Source organism: Oryx dammah, unplaced genomic scaffold, assembly GCF_014754425.2.
Source record: "Oryx dammah isolate SB20612 unplaced genomic scaffold, SCBI_Odam_1.1 HiC_scaffold_13, whole genome shotgun sequence".
Classification (NCBI taxonomy): domain Eukaryota; kingdom Metazoa; phylum Chordata; class Mammalia; order Artiodactyla; family Bovidae; genus Oryx; species Oryx dammah.
This window is the reverse complement of record NW_024070197.1, coordinates 62,441,534-62,465,779: the sequence shown is the minus strand read 5'-3', so window position 1 is coordinate 62,465,779 and position 24,246 is coordinate 62,441,534. Positions and strand designations below refer to the sequence as shown.

The window sequence follows — 24,246 nt, the reverse complement described above, 5'->3', positions numbered from 1 at the left end:
TCTGACTTTTCCATCCAGTCACTCTCTGCATGTTTATCTTTAATTTTTTTGATCCTGCTGCACAGCATGTGGGATCTTAGTTCCCTGACCTTGAATGGAACCCGCACCCCTAGGACTGTAAGTGGGGACTTCTTTGGACCACCAGGGAAGTCCCCACTTTAACTGGAGTATTCAGGCCATTTACCTTTAAGGTTGCCTTGCTATTTGCCTGCTCTGCTCTTCACTTCTTGACTTGTTTGCATTGATCAAGTATTAAAAATATTCTAGATTATCTGCTCATCTTAGTGATGCCTTTTTTTTGGTATTTTTCTTAGTTGCTACCACCTCTCTCTGGCTTTTATGTGTTCCACTTTTGCATGCACACAACACTTAATTCAGACTCAGCCGCCTTAGACAAGAAAAGTTGCCAGCTGTGGCACAGCACTGCGAACAGGCAGACCTCCTTTTTAGCCAAGAAGCAGTTTGGGCAAATTTTTCCTATTTTCCCTTTATTTTGTGAAGCGCGCAGAAAACAGCATGGGATTTGTGAGCTTAATTCAGCTGAGACCCAGGGAGAAACGTCTAGGTGAGCAAAAAGCAGGGATGCCAGCCCAAAGGGGAAGGAAAGCGACCCTTCCACCTTAAGCGTAGAAATTCAGGTTGGCTCACTTTGAGAAGGAGGACTCTTAGGCCTGGAGGAGTTAGGTGACCCTTGGGAAGGAGCTGGTTGGTCCTATAGCAGGAGCCTCCCTTCCCGCCTCCCCCAGCTCATAGCATCCTCCACACACTCTTCTAAGAGACACAAGTGTCTTCCCAGTTCTCTTCCAGTCCTGCTCTCTGGGGCTTCCCAGGTGGTGCTTACAGTAAAGAAGCCGCCTGCCAATGCAGGAGACATAAGAGACCCAGGTTCGATCCCTGGGATGGGAAGATCCCCTGGAGGAGGACAAGGCCACCCACTCCAGTGTTTCTGCCTGGAGCATCTCAGGGACAGAAGAGCCTGGCGGGCTACAGTCCATGGGGTCGCCCGGAGTTGGACGGGACTGAGCAGCAGTGGCATCCTGCTCACTGATGAGCATCTCAGGTGGGTGTTGGAATACACTCAACACCGCTCACTCGCTGGTCATTTCCAACATGCAACTGGCCCAGAAGCGACGCCGGCAAGACATGAAGAGATGACAGCCCGGACCCAGTGAGGCAGAAAGGGACTCAGGATAAATGTCACTTCCTGCTCTACCTGGCCAGGACAGCTTGGCCACTCCACACACATACACACACACATGCACGTGTGCACACACACACATATGCACACATGCACACATATGCACGTGCACGCGTGTGCACATACACACACACGACTCTCTTCCTCTGGAGCTGGACCTGCTCCTGGCCCCTCTGCACCCCTACTTCCTGAGGCTCAGGGGACACAGGGAAGGTGTCAGCAAAAGTCTCCCAGCCTCAGAAGAAGGTTGGGTGAGGGACAGGAGGGGGGACCAGCCCAGGCGTGTGGAGGGCTTCCATTGCCCCCCTCCTTTTACAGAAGTGGAACCTGATGGTCAGACAGTGTGGCATTGACTCAGTGCAGCCAGACCACATGGATGAGGGTGAGGACCCGCCCAGACACAGCTCTTGAGTGCGCTTGTTGGGGGACCTGTGTGTGGGGGGGGCGGAGAGGCTGGGATGAACGCAGAGACCTGGGGCCACAGGCCAAGCCCCAGGAAGCACACAGCAGTTAGGGTGAGCAGTGGCCCTGCGTCCCCCTCCCTGCCCCACCAGGAGGCAGAGGGCGGGAGTCTCCCGGCTATGCCAGGAATGCAGCTGCAGCAGGGCTGGCAGGGGGACAGGGCAGCTTGCTGCCCGGAGGGCGGGTGGAAGGGTGCTGCCAGGGTGGAGGGGGCCTCTCTTCTTGCCGCATCCTCTCCCCAGAGGCCCCTCGTCCTGGGCGGCGCGGGGCCGGGTGGCACAGACCTCTTTCCGGGGCAGTTCCCGCTGGGCAGTGGGAACCTGCTCATCCCTGGGCGAGGCGAGGCACAAACGGGCCGGGGGTGGGGGGTGAGGGGCGCGCCGAGGGGGCAGCGGCTCTGCGTCAGCAGCTCCGCCCACCACACGACAAGAGCCGAGGCGATTGTTCCCAGCAACGCGCACCCAAGCCCCAAGCGCACCGCTCCAGGGCAGCTTTCTGAGCCAAGGAGGCGGGACGGGCTTCCAACCAGCGAGAACGGGAGAAGGGAGAAGAATTCCATCTCCTGTTTCTGCGGGCTTGTCGCAAGCCCCTGGGCTCAGACTACAGGTCTACTGTTCTTGGAAGCCAGAATGTTGCTAGTCGACGCCTTTGATGAGCCCATCTGACAGATGAGGAGACTGAGGCTACAGCTCAGCTGTGCGTCGCTCAGCTCCGGGCCGAGGTCCTAACCTCAGCTGGCTCAGGGTCCCCCAGGGCAGTGAATTCTCCGGCACAGAGGCTGTGAGGGACCCAGCACCGGAGTCTAGTGTGTGGCCCACGGGGGCTCTTGGTGGCCTCGCAGGGGTCGCTGCAGGCCCGTCCCATGAGGTCTAACTGGGGTCTCCCAGATGGACAAGCTCCAGCCCACAGGAGGGGTTCTGCCCTGCATACAGACTCCCTAACCTCCCTGCACCGGAGAAGGGGACCTCAGGCTCGCTCTGCACGCTCCAGATGAGCGCTGGGAGGCCCGCAGAGTCCTGATGGTGCACAGCAAACACACCAGCGCCCTGCAGCCCCGCCCAGGCGCCCAGCCCACACCGGCGGGTGGACTTTCACCGGCAGCTCACTTTCTGGTCCCCGTTTGTAGGTTGTTACAGATCCTCCCGACAAGCCTACACAACACGGGGCAGGAATAATCTCCTCCTCTTGTTGATGGGAAAACAGACCGGAATTGTCTGTGGCCCAGTGCCCCTGCAGGGACAAAGAGGGCGGAGCCCAGCCTGCCTGGTGTCTCCCTGGGGATAGTTTTGAGCACTGCTGAGCTCTTAGGTGAGGGTTTCCTGGTGACTCAGTGGTAAAGAATCTGCCTGCAGTGCAGGAGATCTGGGTTCAATCCCTGGGCTGGGAAGATCCTCTGGAGGAGGGCACGGCAACCCCCTCCAGTATTCTTTGCCTGGCGGGCTGCAGTCCTTTGGGTTGCAAAGAGACTGAGCAACTGACAATGAGCATATGGGGCGGATGGGCAGTGGGGGCAGGGAGCAGGGAGAAAACTGGGCCAGGAGGACAGTCCTGGGGAAGCCCCCATGGGTTCTTCTGCAGCCAGGCCTTCCAGACTGCTACTCTGGGTGGGCCAAGGGAGGGAGGAGGTTCATAGGGGCCCCGGGTGACTGGGGGTCAGAGTCCTGGGGAGAGAGCCTGGACCATGATGTCAAGACCGGCCCCCTCCAGGGGAGCTCCCGGGGGGCCCTGGTTCCAATCCAGGCTCTACTTGCCTGAGTTCTCAGTGATTTACCTGGGGGCTGTGAAAGGATAAAACCCAGGTGGTCAGCATCAACATCTTTGCCAGCAGCCCCTGATGCCGAGGGTGTGTGTGTGTGTCTGTGTGTGTGTAGGGGCAGAGAGGTTGGGGACCTGCATTTTGCCTGGCTGGATGACTCCACTGTCTTTTAAAGGAAGAGAGCCGCTCACTCCCACTGGAGGCCTCCAGGAGCCCGAGGGAAGCAAGCACTGCTGGAGTCTGGCTTAGCCTGGGGAGGGATGGGAAGAGGCCTCCCCGAGTGCCTGCTCAGACCCCCTCACCTTCTGCCACCCCCCCTCCCAGTCACAGGCCTCAGGGTCTTTCTCTTGGCCAGCTGTCAGGGTAAAAGTGTTCTAGAACCATGGGTGGGGCAGGTCGGGGGGCTCAGCTGTGACCCCTAAGCTAACCAGCGGAGTGACTTTGACCTTGGGCAGGAGACAAGCTCTTCCGCATAAGTTAAATCAGGATCATTATCTCTTTGTGTTGTTGGAAGAATGAAACCAGATTGTTGTTCAGTTGCTCAGTCATGTCCGACTCTGCGACCCCAGCACGCCAGGTTTCCTTGTCCTTCACCATCTCCTGGAGTTTGCTCAAACTCTTGTCCATTGAGTCAGTGATGCCATCCAACCATCTCATCCTGCCTTCACGCTTTCCTAGCATGAGAGGCAGCTCAGACTTGAACCAGATCCCTTCCAGCTATGCTAGAGGGGCGTGCATGCGAATTCAGTTGTGTCCAACTATCCTGCCTGGAGAATCCCATGGACAGAGGAGCTTGGTAGGCTACAGTCCTTGGGGTCGAGAAGAGCCGGACACGACTGAGTGACTTCACTTTCACTTTCCTTTGCGACTCTGTGAACTGTAGCCCTCAAGGCTTCTCTGTCCGTGGGATTCTCCAGGAAAGAATACTGGAATGCGTTGCCATGCCTTCCTGCAGGGGATAGTCCTGACCCAGGGATTGAACCTGAGTCTCCTGCTTCTCCTGCATTGCAGGTGGATTCTTTACCCATTGAGCTGCCCGAAATTAGATAAAAGATAGTATTTTTAAGGAACCTCCATACTCTTCTTCATAGCGGGGGTATCAATTTACATTTTCACCAACAGTGTAGAAAGGTTCCTTTTTCTCCACACCCTCTCCAGCTTGTATTGTTTGTAGATTTTTTGATGATGGCCATTCTGACCATGCAGAGAAGGCACCCCACTCCAGTGCTCTTGCCTAGGAAATCCCATCGACGGAGGAGCCTGGTAGGCTACAGTCCATGGGGTCGAGAAGAGTCGGACATGACTTCACTTTCACTTTTCACTTTCATGCATTGGAGAAGACAATGGCAACCCACTCCATGTTCTTGCCTTGAGAATCCCACGGGTGGGAGCCTGGTGGGCTGCCGTCTATGGGGTCACACAGAGTCGGACACGACTGACGTGACTTAGCAGCAGCAGCAGCATTCTGACCATGTGTGGTATTCACTTCATTGTACTGAATTTCTCTAACAATTAGTGATGCTGAGCAACTTTTCATGTGCCTCTTGGCCATCTGGATGTCTTCTCTGGAGAAGAGAAGTGTCTAGTTAGGTCTTCCACCCATTTTTTTATTTTTTTTTAAATTGAATTGCATGAGCTGTTTGTATATTTTGGAGATTAATTCCTTGTCAGATGCTTCATTTGGAAATATTTTTTCCTATTCTGTTGGTTATCTTTTCATCTCATTTATGGTTTTATTTGCTGTGCAAAAGCTTTTAAATTTAATTAGGTCCCATTTATTTTTGTTTTTATTTTCATTACTGTAGGAAGTGGGTCAAACAAGACCTTGCTGTGATTTATGTCAGAGAGTGTTCTTCTTATATTTTCTGCTAAGAGTTTCATAGTGTCCGATCTTACATTTAGGTCTTTAGCCCATTTTGAGTTTATTATTTTTTAAAATAATTGATTAGTTAATATGCTGCAATGGGTCTTTAGTTGTGGCATGCGGGATCTAGTTCCTGGATTAGGGACTGAACCCAGGCCACCTGCATTGGAGCACGGAGTCCTAGCCACTGGGCCACCAGGGAAGCCCTGCGTTTATTTTTGTGTATGGTACTAGAGGGTGTTCTGATTTCATTCTTTTACATGTGGCTGTCCAGTTTTCCCAGCACCAAGAGAGTATCTGAAGAGATATTCTCACTGAAGAGACTATCTTTTCTCCATTGTATATTCTTGGCTCCTTTGTCATAGATTAGCTGACCACAGGTGGATGGGTTTATCTCTGGGCTTTCTATCTTATTCCATTGGTCTACATTTCTGTTTTTATGCCAGTACCATACTGTCTTGATGACTGTAGCTTTGTAGTATATTCTGACGTCAAGGAGCCTGATTCTTCCAGCTGTTTTTCTTTCTTAAGACTGCTTTGGCTATTCAGGGTCTTTGTGTTTCCATACAAATTGTAAAGGTTTTTGTTCTAATTCTGTGAAAAATTCCATTGGTAATTTGATAGGGATTGCATTGAATCTGTAGATTGCTGAACTACCATATGATCCCACCACTGGGCACATCCCCTGAGAAAGCCGTACCTCAAAAAGACACACGCACCCCGATGTTCACTGCAGCACTACTTACGACAGCCAGGACATGGAAGCAGCCTAAGCGTCTACTGACAGACACATGGGTAAAGATTTGGTACGTATACACAATGGGATATCACTCAGTCATTAAAAAGAATGGAATTGGGTCATTTGTAGAGATGTGGATGGACTTAAAATCTGTCATACAGAGTGAAGTAAATCAGAAAGAGAAACACAAATATTGCATATACTGTGGAATCTAGAAAAATGGTACAGATAAACCTATTTGTAAGGCAGGCAAAGAGATGCAGGCACAGACAACAGATGCGTGTTCACGGTGGGGGACAGAGAAGGCAGGTGGGGTGAACCAGGCGACTGAGACTGACATATATGCACCATCATGTATAAAACAGTAGGCACCTGCTGTATAGCACAGGGAACTTGGCTCAGTGGTGACCTAGATGGGTGGGATGGGGGTAGGGTGGGAGAGGAGGGGATATATGTGTACATATGGCTGAGTCACTTTACTGTGCAGCAGAAACTAACAACATTGTAAAGCAACTATATCCCAATAAATTAGAAACATAAATAATAGACAGAATTGAGAATGACAACTTCAAAAAAATAATGTCGTCAAAGTGTTTAGCCTACAGTGTTTGGCACAGGGTAAGAGCTTAATAAAAGAAGAATTAATTTGGTGCTAACCCCACTGTCCAGGGGGATCTGGGCAGGGGGTTCTGCAAACCTCTCAGACCATACTAGCTCAATCTGGTTCCCAGGAGGCTGGCACTCCAAGTGGGAAGCCCTGCCAAGGACATAGTGAAACAGCAAGGACAGAGGGACAAATGGGACAGGTATGCCCAGAAGCCAGGAGCAGTGGGCACTCCAGCAACTGCCACTGGGCAAGGCTCCACACAGGCTGGTGTCCAGGAGACAGGGAGATGTGTAGGACAGAGTGTGAGGTGAGGAGCTTACCTGGTATCTTGTCCCAAAAGAAAACTTGGGATCCTGCCCAGTAGGTGATGGAAGGTATGATTTAAAAATAATTCCAATAAAATCTCAGGCAGAGCTTGAAAGCCAGATGCTGCTGCAGCTCTGAGCAGGTCAGGGTCCGCTGGGCTTGCTTCCTGGCCCTGTCCTTTCAGAATCTTTACCCTGTGCCTCAGCACCCCATCCCTGTTCCCCTCATTCTTCTCAGCATGGCTGACTCTGTCCCCAGCTTCCAGGGCTGGGCGGCTGGGACAGGGGACCCGAGACACCCCTCCTTAGCACGAAAGGTTGGCTTTGGCAAGTCCACCCCAGATCCCTGGCTTCAACACAGCTCCTGCCCTCCTGGTCTCTCTCGAGAAATCCTCGAGGCCCCTGGACTGGGTCAGAAACAGATGGGGGTCTCCCAGAAGGGCTGGGACGGACCACATGGTAGATGATTTAAAAAAGGGAAAAAGCAAGGAAAGCACTGTTCGTTCTCCCTGGGAAGTGAGCTCCTTGAGCTGGGTCTTCTCGGTGCCTGGAGGAGGCACGAAGCTGACCCCCCCATTGCTCACAGCGGGTCTCCATGGCCTCTTATGCACCAGTACTTGTCCCCCTCTCTCAGCCCAGGGACGCAGGAAGAGGGACAGGAGGGAGAGAGAAAGTGTGTGCAAGACAGAGACACACCAGTGGGCCACCAGTGGGCCCCTCCGGTCAGCTGTGCTCCTTGGGCGTGCTCCTTGCATCTCCCCACGTTGTAATAACATGTTCTGGGGGAGATCTGGCCTCCTCACCAAACTGTGAGCTCCCTGAAGGCAACGGCCTGTCCTGCTGGCCTTTCGTTCCCAGTGTCCAGCAGGGGTTGGGAACATTTAAGGAAGTAAACACTTGTGTCTATTTCGGGAGGAGACGGCAAGATGACAGCGGGCGAGTCCCACAAAACCGGCTGGAGGGAAATGCACCCAGTCTGCTTCCCTCCTGCGCCCCCCGGCCATGCCACCCCGCGCGTCTTGGCTCCACCGCCAGTGGCGACCACCCAGCCCCTCCAGGAGGCCCTGACCAGCACATGCTTGCGCCTAACTACAGCCGGATGCTGGTCTCCGAGCGAGCGCCGAGAGAGGCGAGGGGCTGGGCTCCGCACCCGCCTGACGCAGACGGCTGCCGCCTGTCCCGGCCTCCTGCCAGTGGTCGCAGGCGCCCGGGCCGCTCTGCCTCGCGCACTGGTCAAGCTGGGCGTGTCTGCCTCGTCCTCGTGCCCTTCTCAGCTTCAGGGATCCCGGTGCGGGACCTCCCTCTGGGGTCTTTGCAGCCAGACCTTGTATGTGGTTTCCCGGGATCCACCACCACGGTGGGCTGTTTACTGCCCCAGGTCAAGCTCGTGAGCTATCGGCGCCTGCCCTCGGGCCCTGTCTCCCCTCATCATGAGCAGCCACGCTGGTGGCTCCGAGCCGCCTCCCCTCCGCCCTCGAGCCCCGGACGCCACCCCGCCCTGCCCGTGCCCGCTACCTTCTCCCAGTCCACCGCCTTGAGCTTTGGCTCCATCACGGGGTCTGTCTTCTGAGTGCTCGCGGAGGCCACAGACCCATTCTCCACGGGACCCTGGGGAGAGAAGCCAAGAGAGGATTACCGATCGCGGCAAGGGAAGAGAGCCCCGCGCGCCCGAGCACAGAGAGGGCAGGGTGGGCGGAAATCGAGGATTCTGAGTGCACTGGAAAGCGGGTAAGCACTGAGTGGGCGGTCTTATCCCTGGCACTTGTCTTCTCCCTTAGAAATACACATTAAAGCGAGAGGCAGAAAGATCCAGGGGAGAAGAGAAGCTGGCAAAGAGACTGGAAGGAAACGAGAGCCGGCAGGGGGAATGCCCGGGCCCAGGGGAGCCCTGCCAGCCCCTCCCCAGGCTCCTGGCAGTTGCCAGGCCAAGAGTCGCAGGGTGGCACCCAGGAGGCCTGGCAGGCTCGCCGGGTCACGCCTGATGACGACGTGCCGTGCCTCTCTTCCTGGTGAGTCAGCGGTGCTGGTGAGCCACAGGTGGGCATCTAGGGCCACGCGCCCGCAGGAGGAGAGCCCGCAGGGCACACGGGCCAGCCCTCCAGGAACTCCCAGGTGTGAGTCAGCCGGACATGGGGCGGGGCTGGCAGAGGAGAGCCCAAATGGGCTCAAGGTCAAACACAAGGGGCGCAGAGGCAGAGGCAAGAGGAAATGGAATGTACCTCGAAAACCACATGGTCCCAGCTGGCCCTGATGTTACGCAGGGTGAGGTTAGAGAGGGCTGGCACATAGGCGAGGAGCACATTTCCCTCCAGGAAGGGTGGGGAGAGCCCTCGCCAGTAGGAGAGGCCTGTCCTGTGAGTCCCTGAGACTAAAGGAAGGTGTGGGGCTGGGGGCCGTGGAGAAGGGGGCCTGAGAGGTTGAGGAATTGCAAGAAGCTGAGAAGACTGCTTGAGCAGCCAGTTGGGGTTTCAGCTGTTACGATTCTTATATTTTTGCTTCCAAATGAACTGACAGAACCTGATGGCAACAGTGGTGCTGTCATTTACTGGGAAAACCCAAGCACAATCCAAGTAAAAGGGGCTTTTGTGATCCTGTCTTGGTCTGGGTATCTCAGTATTTTTAATTTGTGTCGCCATGTTAATATTTGAATCTTTTTTTTTTTTTTTTTAAGCATCTCTGAAGATCTCTTGAGGACAGAGAGAATTTTATAGTATTTCATACAATGAAATTCCCTAACTATCCAATATAAAAATGTCATATAATAATCTTGTCCCTTTTAATTTTGTGCTACTATGGTTTTTCCAGTGGTCATGTATGGATGTGAGAATTGGACTGTGAAGAAGGCTGAGTGCTGAAGAATTGATGCTTTTGAACTGTGGTGTTGGAGGAGACTCTTGACAGTGCCCTGGACTGCAAGGAGATCCAACCAGTCCATCCTAAAGGAGATCAGTCCTGGGTGTTCTTTGGAAGGAATGATGCTAAAGCTGAAACTCCAGTACTTTGACCACCTCATGCGAAGAGTTGACTCATTGGAAAAGACTCTGATGCTGGGAAGGATTGGGGGCAGGAGGAAAAGAGGATGACAGAGGATGAGATGGCTGGATCACCCACTCTACTGACGTGAGTTTGAGTGAACTCCGGGAGACGGTGATGGACAGGGAGGCCTGGTGTGCTGCGATTCATGGGGTCGCAAAGAGTCGGACACGACTGAGCGACTGAACTGAACTGATCCTCAAAACACCCTTGAGCACCTCTAACCATGGTTCTCTCCCTCCGGGATAGCTCCTGTCTCCCGGTCCCTCCGGGTCTTTTCTTAAGTAGGGTGATCGAATCCTTCTCTGCACCCAACCCCATTCACTCACTCCAACTCCATCCATCTCTCTCCACAAAAGGCTTGTCTTGGGGTCCGCCCATCCCAAGCAGGGAAGGGGTTATCATTTGAATCAGCGTGTGATTTTTTTGTCTGCGCTACACTTTTCAGACATCCCTGAGTGGCAGACACAGGTCTATCTAGGGCATGTGCTTCGAAACAACCCCCGGAAGCAGAAGGAAGGTCCCTATTTCCCAGCACCGGACACAGCACTCATCTACCCATCCCGTGCTTCTGCGCATGGAGGGCCTTGGGAAAATCTTCCCTCTGCTCAGCTGCCGCAGTGTTCAGGGACTTCTGGCTCTTGCCCTCTAGGACTGTACAAGCTCTTTTCACCTAGTAGCTTATATATATACCCGAGAACAGACCACTGCCATCTGCTTTTCCCTAAGATCCCCTTAGGACATAATAGGGTCTCTACGCATAATGACTGGTCCCTGTTCCTCCTCCAGGGTGGGTGTGATTGGGGACACGGGCAGCACCCAGCAAGGCCCGTGCCTCCCTGTCCTGGAACATCCTATTTCAGGCCATGGGAACAGAGCTCCCATCAGCACTCTGACCACCATCTTCCGCGGCTCATTCATTTAACTTCTGGCCGCCTGAAGTTGTTTTCTATGGTGTTGAGAGCTGGTGTGGCCCGGGAGGCGATTTGGACCTGCAAACCTGTTCACTATGATGAAGACTGGGATGCCAGGAATAGTGATGAACAGGAGGGCAGAAGGCAATGGAAATCAGAGAAACCCTAAGAAACGGGATCATGGAGGGGAGTTTGCAGGGATGGAAGCCCTGGCTCCATGTCTGCCTCCTCTTCAGGGGCTGGTGGTGTCAGCGCCAGTCAGTCCTCTTACACGGACCTCACCCACACCCACTGCCCTCACCCACTCACCCACAGACAGGTGTCTGAACATCTGCAGCGTGCCACCCACACATCCGCTCAGAAGACTCTGCAACGTCCCTCTCTCTAACACTGGTCCTGCTTGTTATACCAGGGAGGATGTTCCCAAAGGCCGACAAGATTGTCTGATCTTCTGACCGCTTTCCTAAGAGTGACCGCACTAGTATCCCCTGCAGGCTGGCTTGGCCTTGACTTCCCTGTATTTCACGCCTTTCCCTGATTATTTCCAAACTCTTCTCCCTTTATGCCCTTGAATTAACCCAGACTTTTCCCTTGAGCAATAGGGATGAGTTGCCATTTCCCTTGCATTTTTCTCCTCAAATGTCATCCTACCTATCATGACAAGAATGGTTAATGTGCACGAAGCCTTACCATGAGCCCAGCCCTTTCATCTTCATAACAACTGTATGAGAGAGGCATGATTATTATTCCTACTTGACGGGTGAGAGGACCGAGGCATGAAGCTGCCCATAGTTAATGAGAAAGTGGAGCCTGCAGCTGGGCTTGCGAACATTTTCTTGACCACCATATACTTTTCACTTAACCAGTCTAGCCAGAAATGATGTCTTCATTCCAACTTAGGAAAAAAACAAAACAAAACACCCTTTGCACGTGTCCCACCGCCTCAGGTGGTGGTTACACTGTTCTGCCTCGTGGTGTTTTTGCATGTGCGGGCCGTGATCTTGTTTCTCCAATGGAGCTACAGATTCCAGCAGGGCAGGAAACTACTGCCCTCTCCAGGCACCTAGGATGGGTTCTTGAGCATACCTCACGCTCCACTCATGCTCCTAGAGTGAACCATGTTTTGGTGTTTGTTCTCTGCAACCCAGTCACGATCCCCTGAGATTCCAGACCGCTGAGTCACGGCAGGGGTCTCAGGGGACCCTGGCTATGTTACTGGGTGGAGCCCTGAAATTGCACAAGGCTCCTGCTCCTTGGAAATGTAAATCGAATGGTGTGAGCACATCTGCTTGGAAGCAATGTGGCACAGGACACTTAACACACCACCTGAGAATGCCACCCCAGGCTGGGTGGGCCGGTGTCCAGACACGAGGGCCAAGTTCCAGTAACCTGAGCCATATATCATCCTCAGTGCCCTTTGCCCCAATCCATGGAACAGATGTGAAGAGAACGGAAATTACATTAGTCTGTTACGAAACGATAAGCATCTTATTTTGCCAAAATAAGATGTATTTTTTCAAAAAAGTTATCATTAGCAGCATTTCATAAATGAAAGGTAGAAAATACACGTTTGCAGCATAAAAGGCAGTTCTTCCCGAGGAAGGGTATCTGGCAACTTCACATGAGGATTAAATAATAATAATAATAATAATAATAAAAGACTGCATTTAAAACTATTTATTAATGCAGAAAAATGACAACCTAAATTTTTGTTTGGTGAGCATTAATTGTACGTCATTGTTTTCTCGGTTCACGGGGGTCAGTGTGGGGGCTCTAATCTCCGTGTAACAGGAAGTGGATCAGAGGCGCTCTTTGTTCCAGCTCTAAGTTTTCTTAACAAATTACTGAAAATCTAGTTTCACTGAGAGATGTTGGCTGAAAATGAAAACAGAACCTTCAGGGGACTTTGCTGCTGCTGGTGTTCGGCTGGAAATACTTCAGGTGAAACGACGGAGAAGGGAGGGAGGGCCCCAGGCTCTCGGGCCCTCTGGTCCTGCCCAGCGCGGGCTCCCCTCTGCCTCCCCAGCCCCGGGCAGTCACGCTGCCCTTGGATCCTGCCCCAGCAGGAAGGTGGGGAGAGGGGGAAGTGGCAGGAGAAGCTGCCTCCTCCCATCTTCCTGCCGCCTCCTGCCGTCCCAATCCCAGGCAAGCACAGCCTGAAGGTCCTGGAGGTGCCAGGCAGCCCTGTCGTGAGTGGGATGCTTTCAGCTGGCAGATCCCAGGCGGGCAGCATGAGCAAGGTGCTTTCCAGGTGGCCTCATCTGGACCACAGCCCTCCCTGGGAGGAGCCCAGGTTTATTAACCACAGGACTGTACACGGCTCTAACATGGGAGGAGATTTCAAGGAGAGCCAGAGCAAGCAGCACATGGGAACTGCCAGGAGCAGAAATGCCCTCAGGGACAAGGAAGTGTCCTCTAGTTGACTGTTTTTCCAGAGTCTGGTTGTGAGTTTTCAAAAGGTCTCCCGTTCCAACTTGGGCTGCTCCCATGCTAATCAGGGCAGTGGGTGGGTGCTCCAGGAAGGAAGTCCTTCCGGGAGCCATCACACCGTACCACATACACTCATCTGGGCCATGCCTTCCAGACTTCCTGGCCTCTGTGTTTATTTTATAGGTGAGCTGGGCTCAGCCTTGAATTCCATGGTCAAACACCAACCATGAATCTGAAGTGTGTAAAGGTCATTCCTAGGGACAGGTACAATTCAGACTTTAAAAGGTCTCTAAAAAAATTTCTTAGAAACTTCCACAATGCATTATTTAACAGACTCTCCTGATCCTGGAAGCAAGCCTTAAAACCAAAAAGCCTTAACCAAAAAGCATGAGGAAGTGAAGAATACTTGTGTGCTTTTCCAGGTTTAGGACGTCGTCCTGGGTCCTGCCGTCAGGCCGCATAGCCGCAGACTTTGGGGAAGGGAAGTGAATAGTTCTGAAGTCAGACACACAGTGGCTTTTGTAAGAATGATCAGCCTGCGTGCTGACAGGTGAGGCTTGACACCTGTGCCCGATGACAGCTTTCCTGGAGGGTCTACTCGAGTGACACCAGACTGTCCCAGGGTAGCAAGGATGGAGCTCCTGAACATTCCACCCTGCGAAGGCAGGCGGCAGATCCGGCTAGAAGCACACGTTATGGTCAGGCCCAAGGCTGTTTGCGAGGAGCTGTCTGGTGAGCTCAGCAAAGTCATTCGGGGGCTGAAAGCATGTTGCTTTGCTGTGCCTCTTGTGGGGACTGCCTCCCAAGCCAGAGTGCAAGCCCCACGAGGGTAAAGACCCTCCTGCCCCGCTCCCTGCTGGGCCCTTGGCTGCTGGCACGGGGTCAGCGTGTGAATGTGTCCTGAATGGAAGGCTGTGTGTAGATGGCGGCCTGGTTAGGCTCCGGGGGTCCCAGCAGGCAGGATGGCTAACAGGGGAGTGGGGAGGTCAGTATGCCCCATGAAGGAGACTGGGAGGACAGCACTGCCCACTCACAGCTGGAAGCCACTGGACATGCCCGGCAATATGGGGGGGAGGTGCTGAGCTCCTTCAAGCCTCCCAGCCACAGCCCCAGGCCACAGGGAGAGAGGCCAGTGAGACATCAGCACCGGTGTGGTTTTCTCCCAGTGCAGCCGGTCCCGGCTGCCCTCGGAGCGCACTGTCCTCCAGGGCCAGCCCAGGCCCCTGCTCCTGTCTCACGGGGACGGTCTCGCAGACAGCACCCCCCACTCTCCGAGGCTCCCTGGGCTGCCATCTCCTCTCCCATAAACTGAGTTCAGACCTGAGCTCACATGGGACCCAGGAGTGGTTCCCTGCCGGCTCCCTGAAGTTCCAGTCGCTTCCCTCAACACGCCTCCCTCTCAGGGAGGCAGCCTTGAGGGAGAAGAATCCAGGGCCAGCCCCTCAGTCCAGGCCCTGCAGATTCACTCTACTGCAGAGACCAAGTTCCAGGCCCAGATCCCTCATCGACCTGCTCTGTGACCTCAGGGTCTTCCTCTTGGAACAAGAAATGCTTCTCTCTGGCAAGGGCACCCCAAGTCCCTGCTCTCCTCAGATGCTGCGCAGGTGCCACCCACGAGAGAAGCAGGCAGTGTGGTGCGTGATGCAGACTCACTTTGTTCGTAATGAAACACAGAGGAATACTCTTCACTTCTATGAGGAAAGATGCTCGCTCCCATTCTTCTTAAAACATGAGGCACCAAGAAACAAAAAAAACAAGCAAAACCGTGAGGAGCCCTTTTGCTGGAGACACTGGTACAGAGGAAAAAAAAGAAATGCACCATGCACAGCAATCGGTGGTCGCTGTCTCACGGTCGCGGTGTGGGGGAGGGTGTGGGGGAGGGTGGGCACTGCAGCAGCCTGCAGGGGTCGCCCCCACGGGAAGCGGGCAGCCCTTAGGTCCAGGTCAGGTTAGGATGCGGCCCAGGGCTCAGACCTTCTGATTTCTAAGAAAAGCTGAAAAACTAGATTTCTCTGTGAAATCTCCAGAATTTAAAAATCTGCCTCACATTTAAAACGAATGACGTGGGCCGAACCAATCTGTCTGAACGCAAGCACAGCCCTTGGCCTGCCCGTCTGCAGCACCCGGGGGAGCTCAGCCCTCCCGCCCCGGCGGAGCCGCGGGGAAGGATGGATGTGGATGGGAAGAACAAGGCCTCTGTCCCCTGGGAACCCACGGGGCGTCCAAGCACGCCCACCCAGCTCTGTCAGGGCCCCCAGCGGGTCGGTGACAGACTGGCTCCGGAGGGAGCAGAGCCCTGTGAAGTTTCAGTGGGTGGCAACCGGGCCTCACCCTCCGTCCAGTCTAGGCGAGCGGATCGGCTCCAAGGAAAAGAGGGGGGCAGGAAGCGGAAGCGGGCGGGGGATTCTGACTTTCACCACCCCTCTTTCCCCCCTTCCTGGCCTGGAAAGGAGACAAACTCGTGGGGGTGAAGCAACAGCAAGGGAGACACGCCGGGCACCGAGGATGCGCCTCCAGGGTCTCTCTCCCTTGAGAGGCCTGACCAGGTCCTCCCCACGCCCAGCCCACCTCCAGACTCCCGTGCTGACATCCTAACCCCCAGCACATCAGAACGTGGCCTTATCTGAAGGTTGTTAAGATGAAGTGATTCGGGCTGGCCCTAACCCAGCATGCCTGGTGCCTGGACAGAAAGGTGAGATGTGGAAAGAGACACATGCCCTGCAGAGCACCCCGTGAAGAGTCAGGGCCAAGCACCTACAAGCCCAGGCCGCCAAAGCTTGCCAGCCAACCAGCTGCAGCCAGGGAGCGGCCTGGGACAGTCTCCCTGGCAGGCCTCGCGAGGAGCCCGGCCCGCCACACCTCAGAGCCCTGGCCTCTGGAACTGGCACGCCAACTCCTACTGCCCCAGCCACCCGGTCTGCGGGACTCCACTGCAGCAGCACCAGCAAGCAAATCAAAGGCCTGGACCAGTTTCCCCTGGGTTTGACCTGGGGCCCCAGAAGGAGAATGAGTCCCACGGGGAGTGAGAGCAGATGATGGAGGCGTTCAAGGAGATGTGGGAATGGGAGCCGAGGCCGCAGCAGACACCGGAGCCTTGTGATCAGCACAGCCCTCTGCCAGGCCCCTGGCGGCCCACACCGATGGCCCTGGAGGGTGGGCATTCGGGTACCCCCTCCCCAGCCCACAGGCCCCGTGTAGAGCCAGGGTGGCTGTGATCCCCTTCTTCAGGGCCTGAACGGGCTCGCTCCAGCACGTGGAACGCTATGTTGGGGTGGCAGGCTGGCCTGGGGCTCCAGCGGACTGCAGTCCTCTCTGATGTAGACGTCGGCCTACTTGGCCAGCCCCATACCCACCGCAGCCATGCAGCTTCCGGAACATCGGCACCCGCTCCCCAGCGAGGGCCAGTCCCACCTGCGCCTGTGGCCGGCGGCTCACAGCCATCAACACAATTCTCCCTGAGGACGTGTTCCCCGCACGAGGGAAACTGAGGCACAGAGGACCCAGTCACTGATCTAAGGGCTCGCCAACGGCCGCTGGGAGCGTCAGCCCGGACGGAAGCTGCTTCCAGCTGTCCCCACTGACGGCCTCCACGTGCTCACTGTGTCCCCGCCGGGGGTGGGGGGGGGACGGGGACTCACCGGGATGCTCCGAGCCCCTGCCGTGGGCCCCCCGGGCCCGCGCCCGAGCCCCAGACTGTCCCCGGAGAGGGTGTGCTTGGAGGGGGCATGAGGGGGGGAGCAGAGAGAAGAGCAGCAGAAAGCCTGCGCTGTGTGCGGCACGCAAACAAGCCGACCACAGAGGCGCTGAAAGGAGGCTGTGTGCGGCGGGCGGGGGCGCCGCGGTCGGGGGCGCCGCACAAAGGGGTGTTGTTTGGGAAGGCCGGGGCTGCGCACCGCGGGGCAGACAGATGGCCTTTTATCTTGCAGCCTGCGCTTGGCCTGAAAACTCTTTTTCTGAAATGGGATGGTGCCCCAGGTCCTGGGTCCAGCTCTGCCCCGCTCCCCGGGGGCCCAGCGGGTGCTGGGGGTCCAGGTGTCTCACGATACCTGGGCTGCAGGTGGGCCAGACAGGCCCTGGGAGAAGAGGGACCGCAACTGCACCAAGGGGCGTCCCTGGGGAGAAGCTTGTGTTAACAAGCCCACCCCACGGTCCCCAGGGAGCAGCGTCCCTGGAGCCAGTTTGTTTCTGTCACCAGAAACTTGGGGGCAAAAATGAAGGCGGCAGGACCTGCGTGCTTCCATCCCCAGTAGGCTGCCGTGTGATGAAGTCGAAATCAGAAGCCAGGTCCTGTCGCCTATCCGAGCCTGAAGACATCGTAACAAAACCCAAAACCCAAAATGAAACCAGGCCTGGCAGAGGACAGGCCACAGAAGCCCCAGAGCACAGCCACAGGCTGCCTGCCCGGTTGCTGCAGGGAGACCAGCTCGGCCGGCCACTCTCCCAGTGTTCACGGTGGGAAGACAAAAGGAGAAGAGGCAATGAGCAGGAGTAGGAAGCGTGTCCGGAGGAGGGCCTCGTGCCTCCACTCAGGAGCTCTGGGGATGTGGACAAGACTGTCCCAGCCTCCACGCACCCCTCACGTCCGTTTCAGCAGTGCTGTGACCCCGCATGGCTCCTAACTGTGAAATGAGCCCCCTTGGATGTCCCCAGCAACTCTCACCAGAAGCAGGAGCCAGCATAGGTGGGCATTCCAAGCCATCAGGAAAGGGGGACAGTGGATTAAAAGTACTAAATTACCACCCCAAACTCATGACAGGGTCCCACAAGTCTCTGGGCTACTAATTTGACTCTCTACCGGGTCCTGACATGGACCGTTTGCATCCACGCAGATCACCTCTGCTCAGATGAGGGCACCATTTCCAGGAAGTCACCAAGAGGCGGCTCCTCGGTCCTGCCGTGCCAAACCTGCCTCTGCCGTGCCAAACCTGCCTCTACCGTGCCAAACCTGCCTCTGCCGTAGTGGTCGGGTGGGCGGGACCAGGAGCTCCAGCTCTAACGAGCAGCATCAGCAACGACAGGAGGCAAGCTGCTCGAGGCTCAGCCTTTCGTAGATTCAGTTTCTAGACTGTGGTCTCTCAAGTCCGAGCCCTCGAGGCACCTCAGGTGGGCTGACAGAATGTGTTACCCACAGGGAAGACACACCTAGCCATCTAAAGTATGTTATCTGCTCACTGACCCAACTTATATAAAGAACCAATTTCAGATGTAACAGTCCTCTCCGTAAGGATTAACCTCAAAATACTACTTTGCTGTTTTATTAAAAGAGACGCAAGACCATGGATTTACAAATAACCTCAGATATCACTATCCCAGAGGCAAGATTTCAAAATGTGCCTTTTATAATCTAATAATTTAAGAAAGAAAAACACTGCTGTTCTCTGTTTACAAAATGGCAAAAGATTATATTGCCAGAAACAATAACAGTCACTGAGCTATTTTGTAAACAAAGCAATAATAATAAGACCTGTCTGAAACCCATTACTTCTTTTTACTGATTCAAGCAATTTCCCCTCTCCCTGCCAGGCATGGCGTTTTTCCCCCATTTACAGTTGAGGACGCTGGTGTACACAGAGGTTGAGTGGCTCATCTCCGGTGATACGGTTAGTTCCAGAACACAAGACTGTCAACTCTAAACCTGTTTTCTTTTCCACCCTCATTTGACCAGACAACTTCCAGGTCCACCGCATGTTTCTTAAATTAGCCAAGTCCACACAGTGAGCTCTGGAACTAGCGCCTCTTCGTGAGTTATAGCCTACACTCCCGGTTTTCTGCCCAGGAAACACCGTATTCATACTCCTTACGCTAATGCTGCTCAGCCTCAGGGGGTGAGGTCCTTGAGCAGCCCCAGGGCAACTTGCCCTTCTGCGTGGCCAGTGCCTCCCCAGCAAGGCCATGTGTTGGGGACACCACTGAATACACGATCTGGTGTGATCAAGCAGAGGGAGAGACAACAAGGAGCCAACTGTGGAAGGAGGCAGGGACACCAGCTTCCTGGAGCAGAGTCACCAGGTCAGGACGCCACCGGCCTGGAGAGAAGCGCCTTGGGACTCTGGGCCACAGCTCTTAGACCAATGCTGCCCAGAGGAGCTCTCTGCAATGATAGAAATGTTCTAGAGCCGTCCTGTCCAACATAGTAGCCACTAGCCACACACGTCTCCTGAGCACTTCAAACGTAGCTAGTATGACTGCTGCTAAGTCGCTTCAGTCGTGTCCAACTCTGTGTGACCCCATAGACGGCAGCCCACCAGGCTCCCCCGTCCCTGGGACTCTCCAGGCAAGAGTACCGGAGTGGGTTGCCATTTCCTTCTCCAATGCATGAAAGTAAAAACCGAAAGCGAAGTCGCTCAGTCGTGTCCGACCATCAGCGACCCCATGGACTGCAGCCCACCAGGCTCCTCCGTCCATGGGATTTTCCAGGCAAGAGCACTGGAGTGGGTTGCCACCGCCTTCTCCCAGTATGACTGAGGAACTGAATTTTTATTTTATTGAAAATTAAATTGCCACACGTGCCTCGGGGATACCTTACTGGACAGCAGACTTCAACTACTATTTGAAATCTCTCCCTGGGTGTTTCCTGGGCCTCTCACACCCAACAGGGGTCCAGTGAACTTTAACTGCCCCATCCCAAACCTGGACCTCCATCCCAGTATTCCTCATTCCCACACATCAAAGTGCCTACTTGCTCAGGTCAAAACCATGATGTTACCCTCAACTCTTCTCTTTCCCTCACTCCCAGCATTTACTCCCTCAGCAAGTTCTACTGGTTTTACCTCCAAGACATTTCTATCTACTTCTTTCCATCCCAACGGCTGTGCAGTCCAGAGCACTTCTTTCTGTCATCTGGACCACAGTGATGGCCTCTTAGCTCTCTTCCTGTTTCCGTTCTTGACACCCTTCAAGCCACCATCCACGTGGCAGCCAGAATGTTCCAACAAGCTACAGAGCGACTGTGTCAGTGTTCCGCTTACAGTCCTGCAGCCCACTGTCCTCAGAGTAAACTCTGAGCCCCCACAATGACCAGCGAGCCTCCCTGAGGTCAGGCTCCGGCTCCCTCTCCACTCTCCCCAACCCACACTCTCCCTTGCCAGCCACGCTCCCAGCAACCCCAGAGCTGCCCTCTGGATTCCAACCCTGCCATACCCCAGGGCCCTTGTACTTGCTGTTCCTCTGCCTAGAATGCTTTTTACCAGTTCTCACGATAGCTCCTTTTTATCCATCAGATTCCAGCTCCCCAGAGAGGCCTTCCCTGACCACTCCCATCAGAGGCTGTAGCTGTCATTCTGTCGCAGCCCCCTGATCTAAAATTTACTTGCTATCTGTTCATACATCCATCCGAAGAATATTCTGTTACAGCTCTAACCACCACCCTCAGTGTCCTGTCTTCCTCCTTCGTTCCACGGGCAGGGATGCCCTGTGAGGACAGCAACCAGTTGTCTTTTTACCCCCAGCATTAGGCTCAGTGGGAGCATAAGGAGACCAGGACCACTGTGTCTGCAGCTGAACAGAGGAAGGAGAAGGAGGCAGCCCTACCAGCCCCTGGGACCACTGGGCTGGCCACCAGCCTCCATTCTGGAGAGACAGAAGGTCAGTGCAGACCCCACCTGCCCTCGCTGGGGGAGAGGCAACCCTGAGAAACTTGAACGTCACCATGTGCATGCCACAGGGGCAAGTGGCCTGACCCAAGAGAGCCTGAGCACATAGCAACTTAGACTCTAAAACCACGCGTTTCTCACCGCCTAAGAGGAACCTGCCTTTTCTTAGTGGAAGCTGGCTGAAAGGGCTCATAATCATCCCATGTCAGTTAATCTCCATGCTCCATTTTACTGAGCTCACATGATCTCACTGTAGCCACACAAAATCCTGCAGTGGGGCAAAGAACGGGGAAATAAAGGTCGGGAGAGTTTTCTGACCCATGCGACGTCAGGTAGCTGACGAGACGCAGAGCTGGACCAGAGTTACAGGTCCCCGGCTGCCCCCACTCTCCTGGAAGGGGACAGGGTGGGCAGCGCGTTCAGCACCCACCACACAGCTGCTCTGCACTGAGCTCCCTGCTGGGAGCTTGAGATGCTGACTTTAGTAATCCCATGAGACCTGCCCTTGAGACTTTCAGTGACTCCAGCTCTTCCCTCTCCATTTCCCCTCTGCCCTTAAACTTCTAGGACAGTGGGTTGCAAAGTTTACGCTGCTTCTGAGGCACACAGGGAGCTTGTTAAAAGTGCAGGTTTTGAGGTCTTGCCTTCAGCGATTCTGATATTGTAGATGTGGGGAAATGGCCCAAGAATATGAAACGTATATATACATATACACACATACATCTATCTCTTGTTAAAGTGAAAGTGTTAGTCGCTCAGTCATGTTTGACTCTTTGTGCTCCCCTGAACTGTGTAGCCTGCCAGGCTTCTCTGTCTATGGGATTTTCCCAGCAAGAATACTGGAATGGGTTGCCATGCCCTGCTCCAGGATATCTTCCTGACTCAGGGATCGAACCCAGGTCTCCTGCATTGCAGACGGATTCTTTACCATCTGAATCACCATGGAAGCCTGTATATATGTATTTGTGTATATGTATATATATATACACACACACATCTATCTCCTTGTTAATTATGTTAATTTTCTGTATTTAGCATTTGTATTTTTTCACCTCAGTGAAACATCAAACTTTTCACAAGAGTCTTAAATAGAATCTCCATTGCTACTAGAGCCATTTTTCTGAAATACAGCACAATTCTCCAGTGCCTATCATATTTACTTCCATCGAGGTTATCTGAGTGGCAGAAGTTATTTAAAGATATCTGTATTGGGAAGAATAGTATCTCTCTGCATGAGACACAAGTTCAGTCCCTGGGTCAGGAAGATCCTCTTGATTTCAGACTTCTCACATACAGAACAGTGAGAATACATTTCTGCTATTTTAAGTACCCAGTCTATGGAACTCTGCTAGAGCTGCCCTGAGAAAGCAATACAGTATCACTAGAAACGTGATGCCTTGTTGCATGTAACCATTCACGTGCTGTTACCTTGTTTAATTCTATCCATTCTTTAAGAATTTGGGCGTGATGTCCATGAGGCAACTGCCAGTATTTTCCCAATATTTTATTATGAAAAAATTTAAACATGCAGCCAAGGTGAAAGAATCTTACTGGGAATCCCTGTATCCCCACTACCTAGATCCCACCATTCATATTCTATTTCTTTTTAAAAGCCTTTTTTGTGTATATCTTGATTAAAAAAATACTTTAGTGCTAAAAAATCTTAACCGTCACCTGGGCCTTCAGTGAGTTATTTATTATCTTTTTGCTGGAGGAGTGTTTGAAATACTGCAACAATTACCAAACCGTGACACAGAGACACACAGTGAGCAGACGCCCCTGGGAAAATGGCGCCAATAGACTTGCTGGAGGCAGGGTTGCCAGAAACCTTCAACACAACAACAGTATCTGGGACGTGCAACAAAGTAAAGCACACTGACATCAGGTCCGCCTGTACGACTATGTGATTCCACCTCTGTAACGCTGTTTATGTCTGAGCGAGGAAGGAGACAGAGGGCAAGCAGCACCTCACAGCATGTGGGCAGTGTTCTAAGTGAAATGTTGGCCCTGCACCTCCCCCTGCTGACCTCACAGCCCCCTCGGCTCTTGGAGACCCAGTCGCTGCGTCACGGTGCACTCCTGTACCCACAGGACATACACTGGGCCTCCCTGCTTCGTAGAGTCTTTCTCCAAAATCATCCCCTCACCACAAAATCCAAACCAGCATTCCCTCAGTGTGCTCCAAATGTGCCCAGTTCTAGTAGGAAAAAAAAAAAAAAAAGATTTATATGATTGATATTAAGATTTGAATGACCAGACCCAATTCCTTTAACCTGTCAGAGTTTTCGTGCTTTTAATTGAGCTAGGATTTTTAATCTCTAGTTGATACATAATTACCACTAATGGTAAAATAACTAAGCGGGGCTGCGGCGGATGCCCGGCCGGCCAATGGAGATTGAATTCTTCTGAAGTATTCTTTTCTTCTTTTCCTTTCTCTTTTATCAGTAGGTGCCCAAAATAAGTTATTGCAGTTTATCATTCAAGTGTAAAATATTTTGAATCAATGATATATTTTCTGTTTTCTTTTGGTAAAGACTGGGTTTTATTAATGTACTTTCTGTCCTCTGTAAACTCTTTTTGTGCTGAATATTGGGACTGACTATGCTAAATAAAATCTGTTGCATAATTTTTCTCTTCTTTACTGAACAAACATATGAAACCTTAAAAAAAACAATGGGGGGGGGAGCAATTTTTAAAGTCTGGTGCATACCAACATCTAACTCTTACAATCAGGAGGTCATATCTTTAGAAGCAAGTTATTTGCCTCCATTTAAAAGAAAATGGGCATTGCGCATCCCTGGTGTCCCAATGGTTAAGAATCCACCTGCTGATGCAGGGGACAAGGGTTCAGTCCCTGGTCTGGGGAGATTCTACATGCCTGCAAGACAGCTAAGCCCCCACAACACGCACTGGGGCAGCTCAGCCCCTGGGCCTCAACGCCGAGCCCGAGTGCCTACAGCCTGCACTCCATGACGAGAGAAGCCAGCACAGAGAGAGCCAGTGCAGCCAACTAGAGAGGAGCCCGCTGCTCGCCGCACCGAGAGAAAGCCTCCATGCAGCAACGAGGGCGCAGGGCCGCCAAAAATAAATTAATGAATAAATCTTAAACAGAAAGAAAGAACAAACATTGGGTATAAATTTCATACAGAAAAAAGCCACCAATCTTAAATGTACTGTACGATACGTTTTGACATTTATATGCCTTCTTGTAGCCAGTGACCACATCAAGATATGGAACATTTCTGTCATCCCAGAAAAGTCCCAGGAATCTGCTTTTAATAAGGCCTCATTTGATTTTGATGAAAGGAAGCTGGAGGGGATAAGTATGCAGTTCCCCTGACCAGAG

The 24,246-nt window shown here is 53.3% G+C and overlaps 1 protein-coding gene across 1 annotated transcript in view; it reads right to left on the bottom strand.

The window, feature by feature from the left end:
• FA2H (fatty acid 2-hydroxylase) overlaps positions 1-24,246 on the bottom strand; it is a 53,936-nt gene that overhangs the window by 15,303 nt on the left and 14,387 nt on the right. The window contains exon 2 of the mRNA XM_040253548.1: positions 8,447-8,539. Within this exon, the coding sequence (XP_040109482.1) occupies positions 8,447-8,539 (93 nt within the window). The remainder of the gene's footprint in view (positions 1-8,446; positions 8,540-24,246) is intronic.